This window comes from Anser cygnoides, chromosome 18, assembly GCF_040182565.1.
Source record: "Anser cygnoides isolate HZ-2024a breed goose chromosome 18, Taihu_goose_T2T_genome, whole genome shotgun sequence".
In the NCBI taxonomy this organism is placed as follows: Eukaryota; Metazoa; Chordata; class Aves; order Anseriformes; family Anatidae; genus Anser; species Anser cygnoides.
The window spans coordinates 9,090,217-9,107,666 of NC_089890.1; the positions used below are offsets into that span (position 1 = coordinate 9,090,217).

The 17,450-nt window shown below is 33.5% G+C and overlaps 2 protein-coding genes across 15 annotated transcripts in view; one reads left to right on the plus strand and one right to left on the minus strand.

Moving 5' to 3' along the window:
* Positions 1–952: 952 nt before the first annotated feature.
* ASPA (aspartoacylase) lies at positions 953–17,436 on the minus strand. 4 transcript variants are annotated; one of them, XM_066979766.1, is made up of 7 exons: positions 17,234–17,436; positions 8,850–9,112; positions 6,322–6,517; positions 5,013–5,106; positions 4,104–4,211; positions 3,043–3,152; positions 953–2,494 (listed from the first exon to the last, which is right to left on the minus strand). In XM_066979766.1, exons 2-7 carry the CDS (start codon positions 9,086–9,088, stop codon positions 2,282–2,284), a joined length of 960 nt encoding a protein of 319 aa, XP_066835867.1. In that variant the 5' UTR covers positions 9,089–9,112; positions 17,234–17,436; the 3' UTR covers positions 953–2,281. The 4 variants fall into 4 exon arrangements, with proteins under 4 accessions (XP_066835867.1, XP_013051957.3, XP_013051958.3 ...); XM_013196503.3 differs by lacking the exon at positions 17,234–17,436 and adding an exon at positions 10,763–11,741; XM_013196504.3 differs by lacking the exon at positions 17,234–17,436 and adding an exon at positions 10,295–10,731.
* The window catches only part of SPATA22 (spermatogenesis associated 22), a 69,538-nt gene continuing 63,694 nt past the window's right edge, over positions 11,607–17,450 (plus strand). For 6 of the 11 annotated variants that reach the window (XR_010825779.1, XR_010825780.1, XR_010825781.1 and 3 more), the window contains exons 1-8: positions 11,607–11,757; positions 12,999–13,091; positions 13,454–13,534; positions 14,278–14,332; positions 14,470–14,565; positions 15,358–15,712; positions 16,035–16,164; positions 17,016–17,113. Coding sequence is in view for 6 of the 11 variants with exons in the window: in XM_048074266.2 (XP_047930223.1) it covers positions 13,049–13,091; positions 13,454–13,534; positions 14,278–14,332; positions 14,470–14,565; positions 15,358–15,712; positions 16,035–16,164; positions 17,016–17,113 (858 nt within the window). In the remaining 5 variants the exon portion in view is untranslated. The other 5 variants (XM_048074269.2, XM_048074267.2, XM_048074270.2 and 2 more) reach the window with 5 other exon arrangements.

Sequence of the window (17,450 nt, forward strand, 5' to 3'; positions counted from 1 at the left end):
GTATCTTTATTGTCATGGATTTTTGTCATATATACATTTGGTGCCTGTTTTAAAGGTGCTATTTAGGAAACAGGTAAATTCTGTTTTGTGTTTGAATGATAATATGAATTGCATTGGATTCTTACAGCTAAGCCTGAAGTACGCAAAATGGTCCAAAAAACTTTCTTAACACAGAAGAGAACGTGAGGGAACTCTCCATCGGAAAGGATAGTGCAAAGCTATTTGCAGGGATGGTGAACATGTTTCTTGCTACCAAACTGGTCTTCTACAGATGTCCTATCAGGCATTTGCTACGGTGTATGGCTTGGATGGATGGGATCAAGTTGAAATCTTCAGTTACTTTTTTACAGTGCATAGGAATTCCAGGGGAAGGACATTCATGCATATCAATATACCGATGTAGTATCTGAGCATTGTTTGACCTTCTTAGCTGGATATGTGAGTATGAGAAGAAAAAATCCTATATTCCAGAATCTTTCATCTCTGCTGGTTGATTTTGCATTGAAACTGACAACAAAGAATATTGTCTTAGGACTATGCAGTTCCGTTTGGATTCTTTTTAGTGCCAGTTTTTGTACGAAAAAAAATACCTCGTCACATATACTCAGGAACAAGAATAAATGAATTTGTGCTGTACTCCATATTGTTATGGATAGACTTGTCACTGAAAACAAGTTCATATGTCTCTGCACTGTATTGAGGTCACTCTGTAGGCACAGCCATAAAACAGGGAAGACACAAAAAATGTAAGGAACGTGCTGTAGCTGTGTCCAGGTACAAAGCTATGTGATATAAATGAGGAAGGGGGTGGGTGGGCGGGATTGTTTCTGAAAGTTCTTCACTGAGAAAATACCTTGCCTTTGTGGCCATAGAGTCCTGCCACATACCAGTTGTCTCCTATCTCAAGGCTCTTATCAAGAACGCTGAAAAATGACTACAGCAGATCCGTCTGTACTTTTTATAGAATATTTATTTCAATATAAAGAAATAAAATGTACTTCAATCTCATTCTGTCCTGTATTTTTATTTTATTTCCGTAAAGTTACACAAAGGAAGCTAAAAAGGTTTTTGGCTTAGTAGCGGATAAGGAGGACATCACTTTTTGAAGTATATACTTTAGGGGTTATGTTGGTAATGAATCGTTTAGTAAACAGCTAATTATTGTGTGCTTTCAGAATTTATGCAAAGTTCTTAAAGTTTTTTTCTGTCTCTGATTATCGTCAAATACAGTTAAAACATCCGTAAAATGTTAATTAAATCCTCATTTTCTTCTCTTTTTCAGCTAGTATGACAGGCTTTCTTTCTACAAATACAGAACAAGTCAGTCTCGAAATTCTGAGAGGTCTCCCCATACAGATTTCTTCTTAATTTCCATTCTGAGATAGTCAGGTATGATTAGTGCATTGTTCTTCAACACGGCCTGCATGATTACCTAAATCCTGCCTTGTTCTTTGAAACCTTTCAGAGTACAACACTTGATGTAAACTTTATTTGGAAATGTTACAAGCAGCAGGTGGAGACACCTAATGCAGTAGGTGTTTCAGACTACCGGTCACTTCCTAAATCCAACCCCATTTTGTCTTTAAAGATAAGTCAGAAACAGCTTGAATTAATCTTGTAGTAGTTTCAATTTAAACAGTGTTTTATTTTAGTATATTTTTTTCTGAAGTTATGTTTTTAGCTTATTTTGTGTCTTCATAAAAACAAAACCTAAGGCCTCCATTTCAGCGCAGTAAGAGTTAATAACATATGCCAATAATACAAAAGAATTTTAATTTACATCCCCTTTCAATGTCTCTTTCCCTCTAGCTTATTTCCTTTGTCTCACATTTTATACAGTTTATCTGAGCAATTCTTTTCAAGGATCACCCCATTTTAAAAACTGTTGGTTACTGGATGTTTGGGCTTATAAAGTAAAAAATTGCTGTATTTTTTTCTATATCATGTAGTTTGGGGGGTTAACTTTTACTTTCTATGTAATTCTGGATAGATGCTTTATAGCTACTCATCAATATATCTTGTACATTGTTTAATCATTTTATATAGCATGAACTATCAAACTTCATAAAAATATTATTTGTATCTATAGTAATCTATTAGAACAAGTAGCATAATTAGCATTATGACATTATCTTTCATCTTAAAAGTTCTCAACAATGTTAATTAAATTACAATTTAAAATTAGATTCTGCATATATTTAGTCCTTGAATAACTACTGAGTGGCACTGAATTTCACAGAGAAGAAATCCACTATTTTTAAGGATCACTTGTAAAAAGCTTTCAGGAAATGTTCCGGTCTAAAACTGAGGATCTGATGTGTTCTGCAGTGAGTTCCATTTTGATTGTTTTTACAAAAGCTTGTTTCTTTTCATAATACGCAGCTTCATTAATAAATGTTGGATAGACTGTACAGTCCCCTTTATATACAATTACTTCTCCATCAAGAGTTAAAAATAGAGGATCACCGTTGTTCAGTGGCTGCCAATCTTGATCCTTAGAGAAAGAAAATAAATAGGATATATTTACATGAACCTTTAAAAAAAATTGAAAGTGAATTCTAAATTTATGGTCAATAATTATATTCCCTACAGTTGATGGCAAAAGCTTCTAAAATAATTCCTTTTAATTACATAATGTTGGGTTTCTGGCCTTCATTTTCAGGTTTGTATAGAATTAACTTACTGGTAAAGGTGAACTAAAAGGAAACCACGTATGGTCACAATTGATTGAAAAAGACCCTCACTTTAGAATTCAAAATTAGATTTACATTTTAAAATATAAGCTATCCTATTGTCATGTTCTTTTCAGTTTTATGTTTAAAAATGATTTTAGATTCAGTTATCTACAAATCAGTTACTGAAATACTGTATGACCTTAGTGATAGAACTTACTATAGGGAAGATCTAAAGTATTCAGTAAACCCAGTGGCAATATTCTCGTTTTAAATATCTTATTTACTATTAAAAATATACTATAATGTAGCAGGAGCTACACAGGAATACTTATAAAATGGTGTAAATGGAAACTGCTATAGAATTTACCTGCAGTTCAGGGTGAATAATAGCAATAACTTCATCATTTTTATTCCTGGGATAATCTACTTTCTCCATTATTTTATAAACCTCAATTGTACATGGTGGAAATTCTTTTCCTAGAAAGAATAAATGTGGTTTAATGTCAAAATGAACAACTGACTGTTAAAAAGAATAATGCATTACTTATTCTCTGTAGAATGGCTTAAATTATTAGGTTGCACATTGTCAAGGTTTGCACACTAGTGATTAGCTTATACATCAAAAGCGTGTCTAGTTCCAGGTGTTTCTTCCCCTAGAATCCAAGTTACACAAAGATAATTCTGTGGTGTATTGTCGCATACATAGCCCTGATCTAAATTTGATCAGTGGTGCTGAAATGTGGCATTTCACTATATACTTAAAAATACTTATTTTGTAGATGAAGATATCGCTGAAAGGCCTATGTTTGGTAGTGTTGCATAATACAGAACAGTGTCAGTGCTGTTTAATCTTTACAATTCCAGCACAATAATGTAGATTCCAACATGCACAACTAAATTCTTTTCCTTCAACTTCCAAATATAGCCTACTGACAAATGTACTCCAGTAGAATTTTCAACACCTATTTTTGTCAGTATGTTTTAGATAGTACACAGGTGTACACAAGTAGTAACAAGAATCTTACAAGATTTCTTGACTGTAATTTGAGATAATGCACAGAAAATACGTAAATTAAACACCTCCTTCTTAATTTATGTACACAGTGTTCTCAATGTATGTACTGCTACACAAATAGTTAGGTATTTCAGATTCTCAAAGCAACTTAAAGATCAAGTACACATATTGAATCTTTGTTAAGGGGAAATATCCTTAAAGCTACCCAAAGGTGCTATAAAGAATACTTTGGACCTTCTTCTGATGCTGAAATTAGGTAATTTAGACAACACCTCCTCTGTATCCCCTTCAGTTTTACTTGTTTAACTGTAAAGTGTTGTAGCTCAACCTATTTTCTTTTTTGAAAAACTACTCTCTTGAAATAGTCCACTGACATGACACAGGGGGTTTTATTCTTTCATTACTTACTCTACCTTCATTAAAAAGTTGAACAAAATCAAGGCCATGTTTGACAATCTTCCTCATTTTGTCCAAAGTATCAGCTCTAACAACACCGTGTGGCTGGGGACCCACCTCCACACCTGTTTACAGATCAGGGAGATTATTAATATAGCCATAATATATCACATACTTAGACTACAAAGGAAAAATACATGTCTGATTGGGTCTGTGTTTTATGTTTAAGACAAACTTTAAACTACACAGTTACATGATTTTGGAAGGCAAGCAGGAAATTCAGCTCATGAGTAAGGATCAGTTCAAAGAACCATATGTACATTTTTGAACGTGCTCCTCGGGTAAGGGAAATGGTTACTACATATGTTCATTTCTCTTACTCTTTTTTTAAATTGTCTTTCCATGATGCATTTTAGAGAATTCACTGTTTAGTATGACAGGCAAAATGACGTGTTTTGTTGGTTTTTTTTTTTCTTTTACCTATAGTTATGACTTTGATTCCATAAATGAAAAAGTTAACAACTTACATGTGGAAAATCATTTTCACCTTCCTTTATTACATCATCTTTTTTTCCCTTCTTGGCTAGCACCCAATGTTTCAGGCAAGGCTTATTTAGAGGAATTAAACATTTCTTTTCTGAAGCTGTTACTTCTTCCTTATCCTCATATATTGTAAATATTTTCTGAAAACAGTGGGTTAACTAAGTTTATAAATTTCCATCTGGTTTCTGTATTTTGTAAGCCAAGTAAAAATCAGTGCACTTTAGAAGAGGAAATCGTAAACATTTGATTTGGTAAAATACATTGTCAAACAAATAGCTACTGGTGATCGGAGCACACTGTATAATGTAATGAACTGATCTGGAAACAGACATTTTGACATAATTTCTGGTAGGTTAAAAATGGTCTTTATTTTTCATATTTACCAACAGGATGTTTTGCTACAGATCGGGTTGTTGCATATTTCAAGTTAGGATGTTCAATCAGCAAAACAGGACAGCATTCTGGAGCCAAAGCATTCTGTGGAGATTGTTTAAAAATGTCTTTGTTATGCAAATATTTTAAAATGTTGTACCACAAAAGACTACTGATGCGGAAGTGATTTACACAATGTGTTCAATATGTTGCCTTTATTTCACGGTGCTCAAAGAAGTAGGACATCTTTAGAAAACATACAAAGCTGTATTTGTTGGTCTTCTTTCCATTAACTCATGCCAGGCATGGTCCACTGAACTTTGCTGTCTCCTAATATAACTGAACATAGTGCTGGTCTTAAATTGCTAACAGGAAGAAAAATCTACGCGTCAGTGTTGCAGAATTTATAAGCAAAATACTTTAAAGCAGATTTCTAAGCAAATCTTGTTGTTGTTATTTCTACACTTAAATTCTCTTACGGAGACATAGATTGTGAATTAGGCCTTTTTTTTTTTTTGAATAGAATCCTATTTTTGACATGGAATCCTATTTCAGGCCTCTATTCCGATTACTGCCTACCATTGCTCTTCATACAATTTTAGCCATAAATGTTCTATATCTTCAAATGTTTTATTAACATTTAAATTAGATAGATCAAATCAAATGTTAAAATATGCCTTGCTTCTAAGGTAAATAATAATAATAATAATAATAATAATCTAAGTGCACATCATTGGCCTAACCTTTATTTCTTCACTCATTGTCTAGGTCATCAATAGCTACAACCAGATTACCTAAACCAGCACTTTTGCAAACCTCAGTTCACAGATATTTTTCAGCTCCAGGAATAGCAGAATCAAATAGGTTTCAAAAGCATATTACTATTCCTATAAATAGCGCCAAGGGGAACATTACTTGTTACCTGGTTCCATTAGTTTTTCCATGTCTTTATTTCATAAAATTAGTGTTTAACTATTTAGTATGTGTGACCCAAATTTATTTAAATTCCTGACAGATCAGTGTGGCATCAGATTAAATTACATTTATTTTCATAGATTTTATTCTAAGCATTACTCTCTGCCCATCAGTCTTACTAGGACTCACTTTAATACATGAAGATTATGAATGAGGTTAAATCTGAATTACCTGATATTATAATAAAATTATTAATTATCTCTGATTTTAAAAATCCTGAGTGATTAAATATTTTAAACAGTTTTGCAAAATAAAAAATAGAATATTTATAGAAACTAAGAAATAATATATAGTAATACATTACAAACAATAATTATTTTAATAGTTCATTTAAATTAGTTTTACCTTGATATAATGAAACATTTGAATTGTAAAGTCATCACTGGAGTTTTCAAGAATAAGGGTACTACCCATGTTAGAAGTGGTGTTGTGAAGGTCAAAAATAAGGTCATAGGCATCATCACTACCTTTTGGACCAAATATATGATTGATTTCCTGAGCCCTTCTCACTTCATATGGAATATCTTCCACCACTGTCCTGCTGTTAATATTAGTACAAAGAAATTAGTAAACTCATTCCATGGCTTTACAGTCAGCAAAATACGTATATCCTTTTCTTTTCACTTTAATTCCATAATTGACTGGAGTTAAAATTGCCTATTTAAGTGCCTTATATAAAATATGGTGTTTGTGCTTGAAGTGAATATGATTGTTAATGAAAAACAGATCTTAATATCTCATGCAGATTTTTTTATCTGATTTTAGCTATAGACTATTTACTTCTCTCTTATTTCTTTACATTGACTTCTATTCCATACATCTCAAAATTTACCTCCATGCAGAAAACTAACCCCAAATTTATCAACAACTTAAGCCATTTCCAAGACTGAATCCAGCTTCTACTGAAGATGGTATTTGGACATTGGTTCATGCCCTTTTGTCATGGACCTCAGTTACAAGGTCTTTCAAAACCTGATTTCATATATTGTGTTCTGATCAGATTTTGTTACAGCCTCTTGTTTTGAGTCCTGTTGGCCTTCAAAGCTCATAGAAGGTTTTGCTACCTCAAACCTGTTCTTCCAAAGTTTTAATACCTTCAGTCTCAGGTGGCTATATCTGTAGTAGACTTAAAAAATGGTCTTAGCCTAAGGAATGGTCTGAGATCATCTGCTTCTTGTCTTTATAGGGGATGTATAGGAAACTGATATACGATGCCAAGATACCTTACTTACATATAAACAGTGTAAAAAGCTGCTGCAGTTCAGACTTGTTCTGCATAAACAGCAGATTTGGTATTGTTGACAGGCTTGGGATGCTACCCAAGTACAATACAAAAACACCTAGTATCTTTTGTGCTAAATTCAGTTTTCTTTCTCAATACAGCTCAAGCTTTGTAAGGTTTTAATTATGTAAGAAATAATGGTATTAAGTTGCATAAAGAAAGGTTTGTTAAAAACTGGCAAAATATCTTGCTAACTGCACAGATATTTAAGCATCAGAAGAGGTTGTTGAGGAAAATTATGGGATCAGCTCTGCTGAAGTAAAAGAAATGGCAAGATAATCTGTTATGAATGGTGACGTGAACTTAATCTACTGGTGGGATGTGATGTAAGAATTCTTACTTGAGCCTCTCAAGCTCCCTATTTTTACAATTCTGTGTATCACAGAATCTATTATTGTATTCTCTAGTTCCATCTTTGAAATTTGGGGTTCCTTCACATAAAACTGTTAAATACTTCTTGTCGAAGCCAATAGGACTCCCACCGTTCCTTTCAGTACTAAAGTGTTTAGGTGAAAATCATTCAAATATATTTACTACTGCTGTAAAAGGACTGAGTAATTTAATAGGATGTACAAAGGAATATTATTTTTAAAAATGATGACAACCTGGAGGTGTTTTAATCTGTTTTTTTTTTCCAAATTTCCTGTGTTCAAAAACAACTTTTTTTTTTTATATGTTTGTCCTAAGTAAGCAAATAAAAGAATGGCCTTAACATTTCAGTGTAATTTTTTTAAATCTAATTTTATAACCAGCAGTAAAATTGTTAGATGACAACCAGCTGAAAAAGCATGCATGGTAAGAATAACCTTGATTACAAAATAAACGTGATACATTTTTCTTTCAGTGATATTTATTTTCACCACTAAGACCTTTCTCATACCTAATTACCTGTTCAGCATGCAACTATACCAAGCATTAAAAATGTTTGGTTCATACCACAAAGTACACCTCTGGAATAGATGTCTCGCAGAGAAGCAGAGAAACATAAAATCCCATTAAAAATGTGAAATCAATTACTACTGTACAGTAATTATAGATTGTACTTCTCCAATGTAAGGAGTCAGTTAAATTATTGAATTTTTGCTGATCTTTTTGCCATTGATTTCTTTATTTCTCACACCTAATTTCAAATTTTCATCTTTTATTATATGTAACTGAAATTAAATTGTATCCCAATTTATATGCCATTTTTTCAGATACTGGGGTCTACATTTAGATTGTTTCATGTTTTCACATATTCTATATTACTGCAAGTATAATTATATTCAGAAGAGCTCCAGAGCTTCATTGCAGTAGAAGACATGAGAAATAATGACTTCACAACTCAGAACAGCAATACTTAAGTTTACACAAACACAGCTAATCTCGTACTATGTGTTGGTTTGAGACTCATTCTACTAGTGACAAATCTAAAATGAAACTGCTAACATGCAATTTGTTCTTTTTGGGTTAAAGGTCAATAATTTAAGTTATGTGACTGTACAGTTAAAATAGTAGTGGAACTTGTGTTAACAGTTTAATCTGGAAAAGAAGCACTTTACAATTTAAAAAAAGAGAAAATTAAAACAACAGAAAGTATGACTATTCTTACCCAAGATTATCAGGGTCAAAAACACGGTTCAGATCACAGTCAATGTATCTAGTACACTTCTTCACAGCTCTTGGGTTAGTAAGAAATGGTTTCACTTCCATTCCTGTTCTTTGAATTTCAGCTCCATTCTCTTGCCAGTGCTTGACCAAAAATATCCCTGATAATTCATTACCATGAGTTCCTCCAAAGATAGCAACCCTTCTGACTGGAGGTTTGTGAACAACAGAACAGGAAGTCATGCTTTTCAGCAGCTATAAGAATTGCTGAAAGCAAAACAGAAAATAATGGTAAAATAAAGCTTGTGTCACCAAGAAAAACAACAACTTTTTTTTTTTAATAGGAAATTATTTACGCCTGTTTAGGTCAGACGTCAACGAAGCGAATAACATTTCTCTACCAGTTTCAGATTCCTGTTGTGAGGCGGGGAGTTGCTCATCGGACTCTCCTCCCTCTCAAGGAGCCCTCCCCTTCATTTACCATATTTAGTAATACCTCCAAGGCTGGTAATGGTACTGTTAGACAGTTCAAAAGTTAACTTTTTCCCGGCTAGCTCTATTAATATGTGATATATAGGTAAATAATGTGCTATGAAAGTATGAAGAAACTTTTTTTAATGCATACTTTGAGAATGTACTTAAACATCTAATATTTTTGCATTGCTAGCTACGGGTAACAAGCATATTCCTGTGTGTTTTACATTACATAAACGTTAAGTATACAGAGCAGAATGATTTAAAATGGGAAAAAAATAGTAAAATATGAATCATGTCTTGGCTCTAGATCAACACATAATGCTGAAACATCAAGTACTTTCATCTAAAAAAACAAGAACAGCTGAGTTCCTCAAAGCATGTTGTTGCTTGTATGACCTTTTTTGTTTTATAATATCTAAAGAACAATGATCAGAAGGAACACTATCTGAAATTAAAGTGCAATATACCCACAAGTCACCTAGTATTCCCGGCTCTAGTTGTGTCTTGGGATCTGCTAACACAGACCTCTATGACAATGTGGTGAAGACTTGGTGAAGACCCCTTCTAATATCTGCAACCCCTTATAAAAAAGGAAATTGATACAGACCACAGCCGGACAATAGTTTTCTCCCCCCCAAAAAAACTTAGTCAACAACTTCTTCCACTTCCAAAAGCATTCAGGTAGGATTTCTGAAAGGAAACTTCAGCTAAACATTTAGAAAAAGGATCTTGATAAGAACAAACAGTCTTATTGCTGTAAATGACAATTATTTACAACTAGTGTCCAGCACACAATACAGATATAAAAACATTAAACTGTAAGGGAATAGAAAATGTTTATCAAACAATTCTATTTTATTAAGAATATACTCCAGTAACTGAGAGAGTATTTGGCTAGTATCTGTGAGAGGTTTTATAACCCAGGTTGATAGATTATATGTCTATGAAAACAAAGCTAAACATAGGACTTACCTAGACAAGTTCTGTCAGTCATACACTTCCTACAAATGTTATTCTCTATATTGCAGCTTATGTCTACAGATTTGCTGAACCTTTTAGCAAGTTAATATAGATAGACTTCTTACTTTGTCGCTGTATGACTGCTGTAAGCTGTCAGCTATTTAATCACAGTAAGTAATTTATTAAGCAAAGCAGTAAAGCTCTATTTTACAGCACTGGACAGTCTGTACTGTCCTTTGACCTTGGTCTCTTTAGCGAAGGTGCCAAAATGGCTATTTACGCGCTGCTTGAAAAAAATGGCTCGTGCTCTGAATCTTGGTTTGTTGAATTTAAACACCACAGCAGTTTGAAGAGTAAACGGCAAAATTCAAATATGCGGTACTAGTACACATACTTTATCTCTCATTGCTGATGGTGCTGAAATGGTTATAATTCCTTGCAAAATGTTGAATGAAATACAGAGATCGTTTGTGCACTTACCTCACTTAACATGCAAGAAGTTTGTTTCCTAAGAGCTCTCTTAGGACAGATACAGTGCATTTCCAAGTGAGTTTAGGAACTAAAGCCATGGAAGCTTCTTTTATACCCTTAGAGCAAGTTAACTTCCAAAGAGTTTTTAACTCCTGGTCTCCCGGGACATTACAAACACCCATGAATATGTGGCATAAATGTAGACACTTGAAATGTTTTCAAATTTCTGATTTCCCTTTTTCCTATGCTTTGCCAATACTTGCATTTTGACAATTACGTAGGAACATATTTGGTTTATTAAAAATTCAATATTAAAAGTACGGCTTTTTTTTTGCAACAAGAGTTTTGACTTAGTTTATGACTAAGGAGTGGAGAAAATAAGTTATTAATGACAACACTACATTTGCTAATAATCCCTCCCTTTCCGCTGAGGTGACCTGATCTAAAACTCAGGAGCACTCCAAAGCTAGCAATTTGAGACTGAATCTGCTTTGATCTGAAAGCTAAAATTTAACACAGGAGCCTGTCAGAAATTACACGGTTGCAAACAGCTGTGTTAAAAACCCAGCATGAAGAATGGAGATAGCTTTATTTGTAGCCGTGCTTGCGTTCACCATTTGTGGATATTCAGCTTGTGCCCAGGGTTCTGCGAGCCCCAAACACGTGGGTTGGTACCCGAGGGCAAAGATACCTAATTAAATCCTAGAGACACCGATTTATTGTTCCTGTATTGTTACTGAACGGGGATGAGTTCCCAGCCCCGCCGGTGCCCCAGGGCGCTCAGTAGCGGCCTCTCACGACCACCGGCGCCGGCAGCGGCGGTCGCAAGGAATCGGCTCTTTCCCGCCCTTTTGCCTCCTCGCGCCTCAGCGAGGGCGTGGCGGTTTGGTCCGTTACTTTTGGCGGGCTTCACCTAAGCCCCAGCCGCCAGCCCCTGGCCAGTCGTTTCTGTTCGTCTGCGAGGGGTGCTGCTCTTGTGTGAGGTTCTGAGGAGGCTTATCTCGGTATCTCCCCTTACCCATCTTTAGTTTTACTTTTTTTTTTTTTATTTTTCTTTTTTAGCTCGGGGCTTTGGCTTGCTCATTTTCAGGAGAAGACAAAAAGCAAAGCAAGATAATCTGAAATCTTACACAAGACAAAAACTGACTTCAAAAGCTGAAATGTCAGGTGTATGGGATTTTACTTGACAAGTGTATTATTTACTGATGGTCATTAAGCTTTATAGAGCTACCAATGCATTTTAAATATAAATTAGGTAACAGCAATAAAACAGAAGCTGCTGCAATGTCATGTGTATTACAGAATTAAAGAGTAAATTGATTCAGCTGCGGTAGGTACTTGGGCTTAATTCTTATCAAGGTATGTAACAGCTGCATACAGTTAACTGCCAAATCAACAAAATAAATATAAAGGCAATGTTTTATGTTATTTATGCATAAGTATGTGGTATTATTCATGAACCACTAAAAGTGATACAAATCAGTAACTAACTGATAGAACAGCAACAAATGCCGCACAACTGTCTATGTAGTATCTTCAATATATCTTCAATACATATAATAATATGTGGATATTTACTATAAAAGTATTTTAATCAGCAAGCAAATATAGTAAACTATCTGTATTTAATATACTAATTTATATTTTTTTGGTCATAATCTTTTAAAGAGTCTTTGGTAGTAATGGTTTTTGATGTGTGAAATATTTTCTCTGAGGAATTTGGTGAAATATTTTAAGTCTATACGATACAGTACAGAAAAGGTTATTTTTTAAAGCATGACAAAAAACTACGTAGTATCTCACATGTAGTTAAATCATGAGGTGTTTTTTTTTCAAAGCAATATACCTTGTCTTCATGTTTTGCACCAATGCTTAAGTATTTATTTTTATTAGCATTGTATCAACGTGAATTCAGAAATGTTCTTTATGTTTGAATGTATATTTACTTTTAAATTCAAAAGTGAATTCATTATTTTTTACAGCATGCAAGTAACAGAGAATATAATTTTTAGTGCAAGAATGTAATAATTTGGGTCATTAATCTGCAAAGACCAATTGCACGCTATTTGTGTACCTGTGAATCTTCTAAATTTGGTTCAAATTCTCACACGTTATAGGTTTCTCTAAAGTGATGTGTATAACAGAGTTATACAGAGAATTAAGACAAACTGCCATAAAGTAATGTAAAATTTGAATGTGTTTACAATATGAATTAGTTTACTTTTTCCATTTACCTTTCATACAGCAAATTTGAAGTAATCAATACAGTTTTGCCTAGTAAAATACAGCACAGAAATGAAAAGGAGTTTATCTGACACTTCAACTCGCACCACAGCAGGTACTGTCCATTCTTTTGTGCTTTACAGTTCATGCATTTTTATGCTTATATCCTAGAACACTGTTTCCTGAGTAGACTTGTTTGAATTTCTAAGTTATTACAGCACAGTGCAAAATTTTGGAGTAATGGGATTAGTCACTAAGTGAAATGTTTAACTCACAGCCTGATTTGCAGGATTGAAGTCTAGCGATATAAATTCTGTGAAGCAACGTCTGGTCTATGTTATGTGTTTATGAAGTATAATTCCTATTGATGATGTAAAATAAAAGAATTGTTAGATAATTACTATTTACATATTTTAAGTATAGATTGTGTATCCTTTTGCTGTTGGTATAACATTATTATGTGAATTTTGATTTTAGGTTGTCTGCCTGTACCTCTGTTCAATCAGAAAAAAAGAAATAGACAGCCCCTCACTTCAAATCCACTTAAAAATGAGACAGGTACCAGTTCTATGACTTGTACTTTTGACTTTTCTCCCACGTAATTGTAAATAAGATACATAGATTTTTAATGGCTCTAAATCTAATTAAATGTTATTTTTTATTATTATTATTGTTAAACTAGATATTGTATTTATAAAGAACTATATGCATCCTTTATATTTATTTCTGAAAAGTTCATTATGTAAAAAATGTCCTCCAGGAAGTTCCTTTCTCCTCTATACAATCGAGCTTTTTTACTTTGTGCCTAGAGGGAGGTCAACTCTTTGTGTGTTAGAGAATGAAGTAGCACTGGCATTTAAATAGAGTCTCTTGAAACTCTGACCTTTTGTTTTCAGTTTATTTCAATCAAAATTCAAGCCTTGTGTTACAAGAAGAAACATTTATAAGATGTCTTTCTTGTAATTGAGAAGAAAACTTTTTTTTTTTTTCAAATTGTCCCTAGAAAGAACTATGCAGAATTCAATCTTTATTATTTCCATGATGCTTTACTTGAAGAATCTCTGTGCTAATAAGAAATGTCTAATGTTTGTAAGTTAAGCATTATCTAGAAAAGCAACTTGTTAGAAGTTGCCTTATAATTATAGATATCAAAGGATCACCCTGCAACCCCCTTTTTTTTCTTTCCTCCTGAGCGAGACTTTGTGTGGAACATAAGGCAGATAAAGAGTAGGAGGCCTAAGCAGACCTTTCAATCTTTTCAGTTTGTACATATATTCAATCCTTTGTCTTTTGATAATTAGGCTGGGGAACTGCAAACACAGAAGTAGCTGAACTACAGAAAGCAGTGAACAATGGGTATGTAAAACTGGATTATTTGTTATTTGCTGATTTTATTTGGGTACTATCTATTAGTTTCACAACCTATGAGCCATGTGCCTGTCTTAAAATAAAGCTGCTACTCTGTCACTGATGTTTTAACTTATCTTTTAAAGCCGAGGAGAACGTGAGATGGCTCTTTCCCTTATGAAACCACCAAATGCATCAAATTCTAATTTAGCAAATGCTGGCAAAAACTTGTATGTCTGCAGGTTAGTGAAGTCTTCAATTTTTACTACCCTTATCCAAAATTGTTTTTATTCTGGTGTGATACACCTTGCATTATTCCATATTCTAGTAGCATTCAGAGAGACCCTTTTAATTCTCAAGTCATCGCCATAGTCTTAAAAAATTACATTCTGCTTATGAGCCAAAAGCAACTGAAATGGAGTATCTTTCCAGTGCACCTAATGAGGCCTAATATATAGCCTTTTTAATTTTTTATTTTTTATCGTAATGGTTTCACATTGACAAAGTACTCAAGTATGTATCTAAATCTCTGGGTTTAATTGGGATTTATACGAATAATTGTATGAGGAAAGCGGATCAACTTAGAACCAGGAGAGGACTTCGGAAGGAGAATTCTAGGAATCATTCATCAATTGACTATCGATAGTTTCTATCAGTGTACATTAGGGCAACTATATATGGAAACGTTCAATCAAAACTTGTGAGTTATGAAACTTATGGAAAATAGTAAATCTTAGGTCAAGAAAGATCCCTCTGTAGGACAATTTATTTTCTAGCTTCGGACTACAATTTTTCAGTCATATTAAATTCATATTTCAGTCACATTGAATTCAGTGGGATTTAAGCAAGTGTGTAATCACTATTCTGTATATGGATAAATTTAAATGTATGTTCAAATGTTTAGTGAGTCTAAATATTTAACAGATATTTAAAACTGAAACAATACATAGGTTGCTTTTATATACTGTAATTACATATCTGAGTATTCAGAATAGATATTCCGATACTGAATTGTGTCTTATGTTACGCTGCAGGGCAGAAGAGAAGACTCCTAGTACTAAAGTTTGGAACAGAAATGAGTATACTCCTCTAAGTAACAGAACAGATTTAATATCTGATAGTGGAACTATTCGAAAGTTTGAGAACCCTTCAAATGCTTTGAAAACTGTTCAGCAGCAAAAAAAACCTGATAACTGTAATTCACCTCAGCATATCAAAACAAGAGCAACTAACCAAACACATGCACGTACAGGACAATGGCCAGTGAAACCTAACACTGTACCAAGAAGTCTGCAGGATCATGGTCTGGCATATAAATTTAACTGCAACAGTCAACAAAGTAACATGAATGAAAAACAATTTGATTGTGTTCCAGAAGACAAAATTCAGGTAAATTTCTGGAGAGAGTTAATAGAAAGATACAACAAAGAAAACTGTAAAGAAAAAGAAAGTTGAGGAAAGATGAGGCTTTCAGCAGTCCTAGCAGCCTTAATAAACCCTTAAGTTTCTAAAAGTTTGAAACTGAGATTTTAATCTTATAATAGCCTTCAGTCCTCAGCATGATCGTACAGATTGGAAGGGGTTATTTGTATAGTCTGAACAAATACTGTAATGTAAATATCAGATATATAACAATATTACATAAACATCTATCTGCCTTTTAAATTCTGAAAGTGTATATCTAACTTGAGTTTTCATCTTCCTCTGAAAGGAGGTTTCATCAACTGAATTAAAACGTAAAGAAAAAAGGAATTCTTTGCGAATCATATCTGCAGTCATTGAAAGTATGAAGCACTGGAGTCAATATGCTTACAAAACTGCACTATTATTTGAAGTTTTAGGTAAGTGTTATAGGTTGTGCTACAACCAATAATAATGGTAGGACAACAGCCAGGAGAAAATGTGTTATTAACTGTTAAGAAACAATAGCTGAAATAATTAAAAACGCAAAATACTGGCAGTATTTAATTTTCCTGCTGTGAGGTCTACTCAGCTATCAAAGGTGATTGAAATAGTAGCAAAATTATTAAAATAGTCATCCATCAACATTTAAGCTCTTTCTACCCTGTTTCTTTACTTTTCATGTTACAATACATTCTATACATTTTCTTATTTAAAAAAGAACCTTCTGCAGGGGGGTACAGATTTACAATAATCTTTAATTAATCAGGGAATAAATTCAAGCCTGGAGTGCTTCTAAATGAAGATGGCTTTTAGTGTGTTTCACTTTGCATTTTAAGTGACGTCATCTGAGAAATGAACATGACAAAAGATGACAAATGACTAAACTCTAAATCAAGATGAGTAAGAATATACAATGTAATGGCATTTCAGAAACTATAATTTTGACAAGGCTACAAATATTTGTAATGCTTAAAGACGATTTTAAATGAGGATCAATAAAACTTAGAGAATTTAGTTTTGCTCTGATTAACAGGAGAATAACCCATTTACTATGACAGTTGTGAAAATGGCATTTTATCACTTGGTTTAGACAGACTTCATATACAATGTTACTGTAAAGCCTCTAACTCATATTGGAACTTCCAGTGCTGTCAGCACGAATTGTGATAGGATGCTGATTTATGTATCTTTGTGCTTTTGTGTAGGAAATGTTGTCGTGATATTTTTGTATCTTATTTAGTACTGCTCTGATGTTTACATCATAGTTTGTCATTGCTATATGTTGTAGGCACACTTGATTCTGCAGTCACATCTGGAGCATATGGAGCAAAGAATTTTCTTTTGAGAGATGGAAAGGAGAGTCTGCCTTGTGTTTTTTATGAAATTGTAAGTATTCCCACTCCTATACACAACACAAACACCTACAATCTGTTTTAAGAAGTTAATAATATACTGTTCTGATGAAACAGAAAATTACTGTGTAAAAGAAAGGCTAGATGTTTATACCTTATTGTTTCCAAACTGTTGTAGAGCAATAATGCAACCACTATTTAGGCATCCTCAGACTTCTGTTTCACCAGAAATATTGATGATGCAGGTGGGACTTTCAGTTCAACTCCTAAATAGTTGATAATAGCAAAAAAGCTGTTATAAATTCCTTCTGTGTTTGATATAGTCATCAGAAATACATTAACAACCAGACATTTTGAAAGTTTTCATGTTA